General features: G+C 39.1%; 1 protein-coding gene across 1 annotated transcript in view; it reads right to left on the reverse strand.

Moving 5' to 3' along the window:
• The window catches only part of NEK10 (NIMA related kinase 10), a 93918-nt gene extending 81067 nt beyond the window's left edge, over window positions 1-12851 (reverse strand). The window contains exons 1-7 of the mRNA XM_074575073.1: window positions 12819-12851; window positions 7167-7278; window positions 6780-6840; window positions 5637-5767; window positions 5018-5116; window positions 2806-2890; window positions 2009-2050 (exon numbers count right to left, since the gene is read on the reverse strand). Of these exons, the coding sequence (XP_074431174.1) occupies window positions 2009-2050; window positions 2806-2890; window positions 5018-5116; window positions 5637-5767; window positions 6780-6840; window positions 7167-7240 (492 nt within the window). The 5' untranslated portion in view covers window positions 7241-7278; window positions 12819-12851. The remainder of the gene's footprint in view (window positions 1-2008; window positions 2051-2805; window positions 2891-5017; window positions 5117-5636; window positions 5768-6779; window positions 6841-7166; window positions 7279-12818) is intronic.
• Window positions 12852-13489: the final 638 nt, after the last annotated feature.

Genomic DNA, 13489 nt, shown 5'->3' on the forward strand with positions numbered 1-13489 from the left:
TTCACGAAAAAAGTAAATCTGCAACATCCTGCATACTTTTGGTGTAAAACTTGTCAGGGAACAGAAGAAATCTTGGAAGTAAAAGAATTCAAAAAGCAAGTGTAAAATGCTACAAGAGTAAAATCTACTGAAGACTATCAAATACAACGACCCTACTTTTAGGGCCAAAATTCCCTTCTTTGCAAGCTGCTAGAGATTGATAAGAGCTTTCTGGGGAATTATCACTTCATATTTCTGCACTCAAACTTTTCCCTCAGCATCTACTATTGGCCACTGTTTGGAACAGCCAGATGGATCTTCAGTCCACACAGCTAACAGGCTCAGACTCTAAAAAACCTATACAACTGCAGGGGGACGAATTTTGTGGGGGGTTTGGGGGTTTTTTTTGGACATAGCCGACTGGTCGGAAATGGTGGAAATACGGTCAGAAATAACCCTAATAATTACCTGCTCAAACATATTTTTCCAGGAAATAAGGATTATCACAAGGATGTAATGTTTGTTAGTACACATAATCATGATATGATTCTCATTATCACTTATATATTGGTCTTACATATGGTGGCATTTTGAAATTTGCAGAACACAGTATCAGGAAACTACAGCAGTTTCAAGCAGATGGTGCAGAGAGGCTAGAACTACAGCAGTAGCACACAAGAAAGCAAGCACACGAGGAGTACACTACTATGCAAAGTAATACTGGTAATAATAATTTTATTAGTGTTTACTCCTAAAACAACCCAAAACACTTTAAAATGAGAACAGGTTTTTTATCTGAAACTTCCCCCAAAAATGTTTTTAATGCTGTATAAAATAGTCTAACAGAGGACTTCAGACTTGTGATTTGGCAGGAAGATTTGAAATTACTGCCACTTTTCAAATTTCTGAGGGATTTTTGAAAGTCTCGGCTAAAACTTTTTTCAAACTGCGTTTCAGAGTGCTGGAAACCCAATTAACAATTTTATCTCGCCAAAAAGGACACAAAAGATCAAGTTCCCCAGAAGTTCAGAAATCATAAAAATTACATGTCATGACTTTCTTAATTCTCTATGTGAGCAACACATGCATAGTAAAAATGATTATCAATTATATGATTTGGATTCCTGCTGCAGAGGACTCCATGTCCAGATGTTGCCGATGTCTCAGCAGGCCATTGCACTTTGCACTGCGCAAGCTTCTCAAAACTAGGGCTAAGCACTAATGACATGTGATACTGGAAAACACCAAGCAGTTCCTGTGGGAACCATATCCATTAGAAACTAACGACCTTTAACTCCTGCACTTTAGGGATATTTCAAACCGGTGACTGTCTGACCAAAGGGCTCATAGCACACTAGTGGTGCTTTGAAGCACAGGTGACTCCATAAATATTAATGAATTATGACTGCATTCTAGAAAGAGACATTTGCTTTTAAAATTCAGATATTTTTTTTTCCTGGAAAGAAAACTCCTGACAATTTCAAACATATTCAAGGTATGTCATATCCCACTGCGAAATTGGCACTGATGAACAAGTATTAAAAACCCAGGAGTAAAGCAGTATTAACACAGCAATAACAATACAGCAGTCAGTTACCAATAATGTTTTGTAATGCAGAAGTACTGTAGTCCCCAAAGTTAAACGTGCTCAACATTCTATCACTATGCTTTTACCTTTGAAAAGTCATTTGCTACAGTTCAAGGTGACTTTACACATCTTCCTTCAAAAGTCTACAGTTTCTTTTGACTGAACCAATTGTGCAGACTTTTCTAATCCTTCTCCCACCTCAGTAGGCATTTGCTAAGCCTCCTAACTAAAAGTCCTGAGTTAAATGCTGCTAGATTATGAGGAGAGCTGCTTTGTGCACTAGTGAAAAAAACCACACCAACTTTTCATGTGAGAAGGAATAGACTCGCTTCTTTCCATAAACCAAGAATATATGTACACCGCTTTTTACAGTGTATTTTATTCTAATCATTATAAACTGACATGCAACATAATGGACAAAGGTACTATGAGGAATTTTACCTGAGCTAGATTTTCAATCCCACCCAAACTGTGGAGCATTTCCTAAAAGAAAAGAAAAAAAAATTGAGTCAAAATACAGAAAACTCCAGAATAAGAGAACACTAGAATATAAACTGTTATGAATGTTGAGAAACCTTAAATCCAGTGGTCAAAGTCAATAGATTCTGGAGATGCTTATCACCTTCAGAGTTCAGAATTACTTATAGTACGTAGATAAATAAAAACACAGAAGTGAAATTTTAAATGTTCTAAAACTGGAAAAATAGTATAAGTTTTGGAATACATAGGAAAAAAATACACAAAACCAAATATCTTAACAAATGCCTCAGGCTTAGTCCTATGAATAATAACTATAATAGCCAAAATAAAATTAAAAGCTAATTGTTTGTAGTTCAGAGCATTGGGCTGCTAGGGAGAATAGGCAGCTTTCAGTTTTCTGCACTTAGTACATAATGTGAATTATACATATCTACGGTAAAGTCAAGTACAGAGTCTAGGGCTCAGAGCAATGACCAAGCCATCCATTACGGAGATTTACAGGTTCTTTGTTAGGGTTAGCAACAACAGATGCTACATGAGAAGTATCAGAAATCGAAGAAGTTATGCACTAACAGTGCAAATTCATTTTTGGAATTTCTGTGTTTGCAAATCACATCTTGACATATAGAAATACATACATATAAGCATGCATCCATAAGAACACACATTTTTATACACATGCACCAACACAACTCATATGCATGATGCTTATATGCATTCTCTTATTTAAACAAGAAATGGTATTTTGACATACTGACCTGATAGCATGGATCCCTAATTAGTAATCTCAGGCAGATTAATACTCTAAGAAAATGGATTGATGGAGCCTGATTAACCCACTCCCTGAAAAAAATATTCAAAACATAAACCAAATACAATTTTAAAAAGTGTTAAAACAGATAAAACACTGATTCAGGAATCAGTTGACTAGAAGATTAGTGATTTACAACAGCTGAATAACATACTGTACTATAGACCTTAGAATACCATTTATATACAAACATAGTAACAGCTCTAAATAAATTTATTTCATTATATGAATGTTGCCAGCCATCCCTTATTATAACACTAAACCGATGCACAAAAGTACATGCTTATCTCTAAGCACAAACTGATCGTGCTTTGATATAAACTCACTTTAAGTGTTTGGATCGAGGCTCAAAAGGGCAAAATCACTGAGAAAACACATATCAAACTTCAGTACACAAAATACACTTACATAAAATATTAAAAAAACACATGGGTGCTACAGCAATAAAAATGGCTAGATTTTAAATAGTTTTTGAATGATCATAATCTATCCTTGGCTTTAAAACTCTAATACCACTAGTCCTTGGAATAATTTGTCATTTAGTTTAAATCTTCTTGATATAGGATTATACTTCCAAATAGAACTTCCTCTTTTATATTTCTCCATACAATTCCCCAGCACAAGACTTGTCAGAAAACACCTCAGATATGCACAAAGCATCCAGGGACAGTAATCCTGCATAAAATACCAGTAATGGAATCACTATTTCCATTGTCTGTTGAAGGTTTCCTATTTAAAATAAACCTAAAATTGGACTCTTTGTGGTGCGTTTTTTTGTTGTTATTTTAACTGAGAGAACAGAATCTGTAACAACTGGGCAAGTTTCCAAGGAACGGAAGAAGTCTATGAGACGTGGCAGTTCTCTTCCCTTTTTATCATTTGCAATTGGGAAAGACGCCAATGGCTAAAAATAGTTTGATAAAAATAAATGTTTTACAAATAGATACTAACAAAATCTCAGCCCTTCTATGCCAATATTCTGCTCAAAGTAATACTATTTTTCATTATGCTTCCATAATTGGCCACTTCAGAACTGCACGAAACTTTCATGGAAAGAAAACGGCAACCATATACTGGTAGGCAAAATTTGTAGATCAGATTTTAAAGCGGCCTGAAGATCATTACCACAGTGGTTCTACAAAGTTACTCTTTCAAAAAGCTTTGACTCTTGACAGAAGTTAGTTTCTTTAATGGAGCAAGGCATGAGTCACATTTCCAAGCAGGGACAGTAATTCTCTGACCCTGGTTAACATTTGAGAGCCTCTTCTACTATAGACATTTACAATACACGTTACTAGATACCCTAGTGTATATCCAGCATATGCCAGCAGGTTTTTTTCAACCTGCTTAGTTTTACTCCTTATCCAAACTACTTGAGCAAAGCTGATCGCAGCTTTCTTGTTAAGAGAACTACCTCCAACCGGGATTTCTGCCAACACACTGATGCCAGTAAGTGGGTGTGATTTTTTTCTTGCACCCCAACCAACACAGTTATGCCAGCAAAAGTATGTAATGTTGGTGAGGGTGACAGTTTCTAACGCTCTGACACAATGCAATGGAAGTAGTTCCAAAGAGAGGACACCATCACAGCCATAGTAAAATATTTATAAAGGCCAACTAAATGGGTTTTACATACCTACGAATATACGTTTGTTTCATTAGCCTTACCTGGGTGCTTTCATTTATAATACAAGGCTGCATTTGCTATATCATCATCAACAACAAATACCAAAGAAAACAAAAAACAAAATATGAGCTAGGTATGGCACAATGTATAAATAGAATTTGGGAAGACACAACGCAAGTTATTCTTAGAATTTTAGCAAAAGAAGCCAAGCCACAGACATCCCATTGGTGGGTACTGAGACGATAAAGTTCACTTGCAAAAAAAGAGGTACCAGATTTACAAATTACTTACATGACCTTACTTGGGCTTTAAAAAGGGAAAACACAACACACTGTAGTTGTGTATAGTAACAGAAATCCTGAAAAACACATCCTTTTTTTTCCAGAAAATATCTTTTTCTATTCCTCCCCATTTTTTTAAGGTGTTGTAATTCTTCCTCATTCAAATGAGGAAACATCCATGCATCTTGGTTATTTGCTTAAGGCAAGAAAGCGTGACCCTCCTTGGATATGAATGTGTTCAATATACTGACCTGCAGCTAAGTCTGTTCTTAACTAAAGCTGTAAAGATCTCTTGAAACAGCTTATGTTTGGGATGTTTGCTAAAACTTCTCTCATTCTTGTAGGTCACACTAAGGGAAAAAAAAAAAAAAAGAAAAATGTTGAATTGCTGATTATCTTGCCACAACGTAATTTTAGTTGCCAAAACTCAACATTAGCAGGAAAAATTAAGAAATGTCATATCAGCAGTTACAATAGAATAACACAACTTCAGATTTCCAGACATTAACAGCATGGAAGAACAGTCTGTCTCATGCATAATTTGGGACTATTATAATGGTACAATATAGGCTTTCCAAATAAAGAAACCATTATTTTATTTAAACTGACAATATTAAGTCTGAATAGTACACTCTGCCGAGTGGGAGCATGTGTCTGAAACTTACAAAGGCAGGAACATTCACAGTTAGGTTTAGAAAGTTAAAAATATATAATTCATATCTTGGGTAACAGGTTAACATGAAAGTACAAGTAAAAGACATAAGTACAAATACAAATGCCTTCAACACTTCAAGAAGCTTTAAGATACATAAAAACGTGCAGAGATACAACACAATGTCATCATATTAGCTTTTTTCTTTTTTTTTTTACCTGAAGTTTTCAAGTTCAGCAGCTTCTGTTCGTTCTTGCCATTGACCACGGGGTTTTTGTTCATTGCTTTTGACATTTTGCGGAGCCCTTGTCACACTGGTTTGACCACTTTCAAAACATATAGCTGGAAGCTAAGGAGTAAAGGGATAGTACTGATGAGTCAAACGTTGTGTTTTAAGTTTTATAAGAATATTATCAAGCAAACGTACCTTTTTTCAAGTTTTGACTTGAAGTTTGGACCTATAATCTGCCATTATAAAATATACGCACACCCCACGCAAAACAAGACTGATGTGGTAGAAAAGTGATGTAAAGCAAGGCTGGAAAACTAGTACATGGAGATATATAAATTGTGCACAACAGTGTCCTTTAAAATGTATAATGGTAAAGCTCAGCAGAATCTGCAACACACATTCATTACCTATGCTCCATACCTGTCCCACTCCTACAATTGCGCAGCCTTCATATTCTTTCTAGAAAGAATCTGTAGAACTCAGATGTTTCAGCTTTCTGCTCAGAAGCAATTCCATGCCTCCATCCAGGAAGGGAGTGCATAACTCCTATCTCACATGGACAATTCCCTAAGTCATTTTGTTGTATCTTTTTACAGAATAGAAAGGGAGAAATTGTTCTGCCATTCCAAGGACTCGCACCCATCATCGTGTGTTGATCTTTGCTTCAAATGGGAAACACAAGCTTCACTAAGTGACTTGAGGTCAAGAAGATTTTACTGTGTCCTATAAGTTTCATGCATTGAGATTTATGCCCTGAAGATTTTTATCGGAAGTGTTATTCTCCGGAGACAAACTGCTTATGGTTAAAATGATGATTTTTTTATTTTATGTCCTTTACCACTCTTCATCATGTTGTAAGTAATACATCTCTAAGCCTACCTTCTCATGACATTGTGGAATGGCATGGAAGAAAATAAATCTGTTAGGCCACTTGACTATATGCAACCATTAAAAAAAATAAATTAATAGATTACTTTAAAAAAAAATATGACACATCCACTACACAAGATTTTGCTAACGTGTTTAATCATAATGGAACACAACAGCCAAAGTATCTGCCACAAATCATAATCACCATTACTTATAATTATAAAATTCTACAGCACATTTAATAGTTATTGAAAAATACCTGTTGCCTGCTTGACTGAACATTTAAGAGAGACTGAAGTCTTTTAAGATCAGAATAATCCCTAGGATAAAACACAATAGCATAAATAGATATGTTAATAGTTACATAAAAGTACTTTTGTAAGAGTAAAGAAGGTCAACAAGCAAGAATGCTACTGACAGAAAAGAAAGTTTTCTAGTGTTGCCTAGTGTCCCCATTTTGCATAGAGAAGAATTTATAGCTTCTCCAGAATGCCTTAGATCAACAAAGGTGTAAATAAACTTTGTGACCCGAGTAACAGTTGTCAAGTTTATACTGCATTTCAAATTAAAGCATTCTGCTTTGGCAGCTAGTGCAAATTCCACACGGGTCCTGCTGATGTTCAAAGACAGGCGTCAGATACTATACCTCATAGAGATCCCATGAGGTTTTTTGTCTGTTGCTTTTTCTGTGCTCTTCAACTTTTTGTCCTGATCAGGCATTGTGTATCACTATTGCCAGACGGCTAAAAACTCATTTCCTTAAAAAATAAGTAGATAGATACAATTATATCATTGCAGCAAAAGTTGCAAATGTTTACTTACAGAACCAACTGATGAAACTTTAAGAAATAAAACAGCTCTACCATTTTCTTAACATGAACCCTTAGACATTACATAAGGATATCCTTTAGAATTCCAGATATTAACAAGAAAGTAATTAACCTAACATACAGAAACCCTATTTTCACAACACATGGGTAGGTAATATTGGTTCCTACTATTACACTTAATTTTTATTGGGATTCTTGCTTTTCTTGCATATTATTACCATTACTTTTCACCATGGATTATCTACTTAGGTTACAACAGTGCTTACAGGCTGACATCAAGGTTGTATCATACAAGCTGTTGCTCAGACAACAGAGAATATAATGGTTTTATCACCTAAACAAACAAGACAGGTGAAGGGTAGAAAAAGCAGGTATCTATCTGACAAATACAGTGCGATGCATACAACATGCAGTCTGCCAAAGAACCACAGACATTTTCAGTAGTTTGATTCTGAATTTCAGGTGAATGCCTTATACTTATAGTGCCCAGCTTCTCTTGCAGTGGGACCCACAGCTTATTTCCACAGGTGAGCACAGCTGTATGGCCTGGCCTCATCAGGGCCATTACCGCATATTAGATCCACTGCAGACAACGTTCAGTCTGTAGGTCTCACTTCCCACAAGAGCCCACAGCTTGTTGCTTGCATCGTATGCAACATTTGTTCACTGAAAAATCTTACAAAGCCCTAGAAAGAGACAGAAAAACATAGAAAGGGGATAGTCAAGAGGAATCTCTTGCTGCCACGACAGCTATTATATGATGTGGATCCTGCTCTGAGTGAAAGAAGGATGGTCAGGAGGAGGCTGGGGCTGAAGAATAAGCCTAAGAACTGCATACAGCTGCAGCATACTGGTAGAGCACTTCCAATTTTAAAAAAAAAGAGGATATAATACCCCTGTCTGTTCCTTTCTAGCCATTTGACTATTCACTAAACATGGTCCGTTGGATGTTCCCTTTGGTGTCTCTTTAATAGGATTTTCCATATGAAATATGATAGCCTCCTTTTCTCTTTGTGCAGCGTAGAATTCCTCTGCTATTGATTTTTATTCCTCTTTCTCTAAAGGCAAAGAAGAAGAAAACCTGGCAGGAAATAAAAGCATCGTAAGCTACCAGAAGCTGCTGCTTCTCAGCTGAAAATAAGAGTTATTTCCCAGTTATGCATTCTCGCATCAGACATACAGCTACACAAAATGAAACTGTTGACAGTATGAACTAGTGCACTGTATTTCAGGTCACTCTAGAGTGGTCTGAAAGCCCAGCTCATCCATTTCTATTCTTTTAAACAAGCCTTTATCCTACCACCACTCTGCCCCCCCACCCCCAGAGGATGATTGATCTGGATCTCCAGGAAATTCCTCCTTTCTCCTCCACACATCCACTCCACAGGGTTATTAAAAAACACTTCAGAACACTTCCGTTGTACCAGTTACCGCCAGGGAACGAATATAAACAGGATCTGTTCTACCAGTCATCAGACAAAATGCCTGAATTCAGATTAAACCAAATGAAGTTCATTCAGTTCATTTATTTCCTTTGCTTCAAAAGCAGTAAAAACTAAGAGAAGCCAAGCACATTGCTAAGCACGTACCAATCCTCATGAGTAAGAGCTTCCATGTATTGTTTTAATGATATTTGTACTTTATATCCTCTCCCCAATACCCCGATCCATTTGACATATTACTAAGGCATGACACAACGCAATCATAACCTCACATTTGCACACTAAGAAATACTGTGAAACTCACAAATTATCAACTTGCTTACAACTACGTATGTACAAAGCGCAGATTTCAACCAATTAAAGAATCACTAAACAAAACCGCACACAAAACAACTTGTCCATGAGCAAATACAGTTAAATCTTAAAATTTCCAGCGTTCCATTTAACAAAGTAATACTTGGGTTAAACTTCTAAACCATAACCGGAGGATTCCCAGTATGGTTAGGACTCAATACCAAATTGTTAGGTCTTTGTGATTTTTTACAAAATCTTACAACTGTAGACCAACCTTGCTTTAGAGCTACCAGTCCAATGCTTTTGCTGTTTGTGGTACCTTAGTAAAGATGAAGCAGAGCAACAGCTAACTAAGATTTTAATGGTTCATTGTCATTATAGATCCAAATGTGCCTGTTCAAAGTGGGACCTGACAAACATCAAGCCAAATTCCCTTCACTGCTGTCCGAGAATGAAGGTATGCAGCTCAACCAGGGATGCAGCCCTCACCCGGCTCTGAGGACTCCTCCTGAGCTTACCTCTCTGTTTCCTAGAGGCCACTAAGCCAGCACGAGTCAGTAAAGCACTTCAACAAAAAGAGGCCAGCCCTGGACACAGACTGACCCTGCACAACCTCTTTGGTCTGCCAGCACAGCAACACCACAGGTGCACAGCTCACTGGACTGGGAAACCTGATTCAGGTTGTAAATAATCTCTCCTACTTTAACCCTGATTACCTTATAGCTTGTCCCCAAGTACTTCTGCTGTACAAGGACAGGGACAATAAGCAGAAAGAAGTATTTATCCATGCAGCTTAAAGCGTTATGCCCTTCAGCCTTACAAGAGAGATAGATAAACCAATTAATCAACAGGTAGCTGCTGGTTAAAATGGCAGTCCCTTTCCTTTCCCTTCCCAACCTCAGACACTCACCTCTGCATCTTCAGCTTTTTTGGCGCAAACCTGAGCCAATTTAGAGAGCTAAACAGAAAGCAAGCCATATGCTTCTCTTTGTAAAATTAGTTTTCTACCAATGCAGCTTGCTGATGAGTACCTCTGCTGACAAGGCAGGGGGCAAGAACGCACAGCTGTAAATGGAAGAAGAGCAGAAAACCCTTCCATCAGTAGCCAGTCATTAAATCAGGAAGGTGTATTAGCACCACACACTGAGTGAGGGGCAGACAAAAGGAAACAACCCCTTTTTTCCTTGTATCAGACGTAAACCTGAGAGAAAACAGGCATGAAATACTTCCTTACCTATTCTCACAGTTATTTGACTTTCTTGAAATCACTGAATAAGTTCCCAGCCCTGTGTGTCTTCTTTACTCCTGCCAGCAGAAATTTCCATGGAGCCAGGCTATTAACTATCCTCATAACCATCCCCTAGCTATTAAGCCAGCCCCATAAGTAATGTATAAGAAACAAACCAAACAACACTTGCATTTCACTGAGGTTGTGCCAGAAAAAGATTGAGATCAGACAACTGCTTAAAAAAACAGAAACACATTAAAAGAAAATGTCTTTAGAGCATAGAGTCTTATTCAATTCCATTTAAAACAATGAAATGAGAGCAATATTAACTAATTCATTTTACCTGGGGATAATTACATTTAATTACTTATGTTAATTCAATTACATAGGAAGAGAGATGCATTCTGATAGCACTGGCATGCAGGATAGGACAAGAAATGCTTCAAGAACCCCATCAGAAATGAAAGAATTGACATGACGAGAGATGGGAGACAAAGGAATTACTACCCCAGGCTTGATCTGTGGCCCAGTCCAGTATCTGTCTCAGATGACACAAGCACATAAACCTTCAGAAGGTGAAAACAAACCACCAAATCAACAAAAACACAAAGACACGTTGGAGGATAAATCTACCACCACAAACTACTGTGTAATAGTTAGAAACTCTCTTAAACAAAAAGGTATCTTACATTCTTTATAATCTTTGTTAGCAATAACTACTAGATAGTTTGCAAGCCAACTAGTTGCTCTACCTACCCTTGAACTCCTTTCTTAATCACTCCAGTGGCCAAGTTCTACTGTCTAATTATACATAGAAGGTTAACTGGCTTAAGCTGGATAAAGAAGCAGTAGATACATTATATCTTGGCTTTAGTAAGACTTTTGATGCTGTTGCTAGATAGGAATGTATCTAATACCATAAGCTGGGTGTGAGGTCAAATGAAAATTCACTCCTTAAAAGAGCAATTATCAATATATTATTGTCAAAATAGAAACAGCAAAGGAAGCATAAAAGATGACAAAAAGTTCCCAAAAGGTACTTCTCCTCCCCCAGTCTGATGAAACCAAAGGGAACTCTGGACCGCTTCCACTCTTGCTCTCGGAAAGCATGGCAATCAGGATGGGTGGCCACCAGTGACAGCCCATGCCTAGGAAATTCTACACTGATGAACCCATAGAGGCAACATTTGAAGAATATTTCTTACACATCTTACTGACTGAATCAATATGGAAATCTGCATGTTCGCTATACATGAAAACTTCCACATGCGTATAGTTACCTCAAATTTTATTTTTTTAATAATTTCTATGAAGGTTCTCTGAAGATTAACTAGGATCCAATATTACGTTCCTGTTTTTCCAACAAATTGAAATATTCAAGCCACTGCTGGCTTGGGGGTTTTTTTGTTTGTTTTCCCTCTGCACCACTCCAGTTCCAGTAGAGCCATACATGGCCAGGCCTATTCTCAGATTCATGGACCCACGCAATGCGAGTCTCTGGGCTACTTTCCAGATCATAACTTTTATCTGTAGATACAGCCTAAATCTATGCTGTTAATTTGCGGTTCACAGATGCAGGAAAAAAGAGGATTTCTGAGGTCTAGCGAGCAGCTCTGTATCACGGAATCTTCAGAGTTGGAAGGGACCTCTAGAGCTCATCTAGTCCAACTCCCCTGCTAGAGCAGGATTACCTAAAGCACATAATCAATGCAAGGACAATACGTAGCTGTGTGAAATTCATCCTCTGTCCTTGCTACCAGGCAGACCTTTTTAGGAAACTGTGCTGCTATGGCTTGGAGCTCCTGTGAATCACAAAAGATTGCTTGAAGCGTTCTGAAGGCTCAGAGCTGGTAAAGGTGCGGGGCTGGGGAAGACGTTAGGAGGCTTGGGGGAGGGATGGGGGCAGAGTAACCCTTATTTTAGAGGCATTACTCCTAGTTTGTTAGGCAAGATTCAGGACTGAGATGGCCTCTCGAGCTGGCAGGCAGCGTACCGCACAAACAGGGCTTCATTTAGAAGCACAGAGATTCCCTGGAGTTTTCACATCTAATTCATGACTAAGCTGGCCTGGCTCCACGCTTGATTTCCACCCCCTCCCCCCCCTCCAAGTGTTTTATGCCAAGCTGCACGTCTACGTACATTCCTAAATGCCAGCATTACGTTTGGACTTCCTCAACATCAAGCTCGAAACCTTTATCCCTCCGTGACTTAATTATACCATGGCTGAAGCACGCGATCACCCGGCAACTGCGTGACAAAACCACACCACGCTGAGAGGACAGCGGCCCAATTTTGTTGCCTCCTCCGTCCCCCTCCCCACGCCAGCCCTCGGCGTCTGCCACGGCGGGGAGGGGCGGGTTCGAGCCCTCCCCAGAGGCCGCTGTCGGGCTGGCCTCCCCCGCAGCGGAGGCCCACGGTGCTTCCCTCCCTGCCTCCCTCCCTCCCGCCGGCCCCTCGGTCCCCTCAGGGAGCGGTTGCCGTTGCCCCCCCCGCGTCCCACTCACTTCGCGGCGCGCGCTCCCCTCCGCTCCGCGGCCGGCTTACGGGGAGGGGAGGGGGGACGGCGCTCCCTCCCGCCGGGAACGGAAACCCGCCCCTCGGCCAATCGCGTCCCGTCTTCTTCGACAAGAGCCCGGCTCGCAGGCCAATCGCGAGCCGCCGTGTTCCGCAGCGCCCGGGCACCCTAGCGACCGCCGACGCCGGCGGCCGTTGCCATGGGCACGGGGACGCCACGGCCGCGGCAGGGCCCCCTCCCTGCGCGCAATAAAAAGAGGAAAAAAGCCGTAATTCAGTAGATTTTTATTGCTTTTACCAACTTTCTGAAACATTACAAAAGATAATTTTATTCTAGCGGTAATTAAAACAACAAAGGCTGGATCTTTCACATTAAAGACAAGACCAAGAGTCATGATTTCTGTATAAACTGAATATTGATTCTACATTTGGAATAATGTTTTCATTTGCTTTGGATTTTGTTATGAAGTAAGAAAACACCATTGCAATTAGAAAAGCAGTCATAAAAAATTCGAACCATACAGTATGTAATCACATTTCAAAGAATCAGTATTAAAATCAAAATTGTAGTTCAGCTACAGATGCTGAACCCCGGAAGACACCTTTGCACAGGAGTATCAGCAACAATAGAAAGAAAAGTAGTATAAATGATGTGTCTTGC

The sequence above is a fragment of the Larus michahellis genome, chromosome 2 (assembly GCF_964199755.1).
Source record: "Larus michahellis chromosome 2, bLarMic1.1, whole genome shotgun sequence".
NCBI classification, from domain to species: domain Eukaryota; kingdom Metazoa; phylum Chordata; class Aves; order Charadriiformes; family Laridae; genus Larus; species Larus michahellis.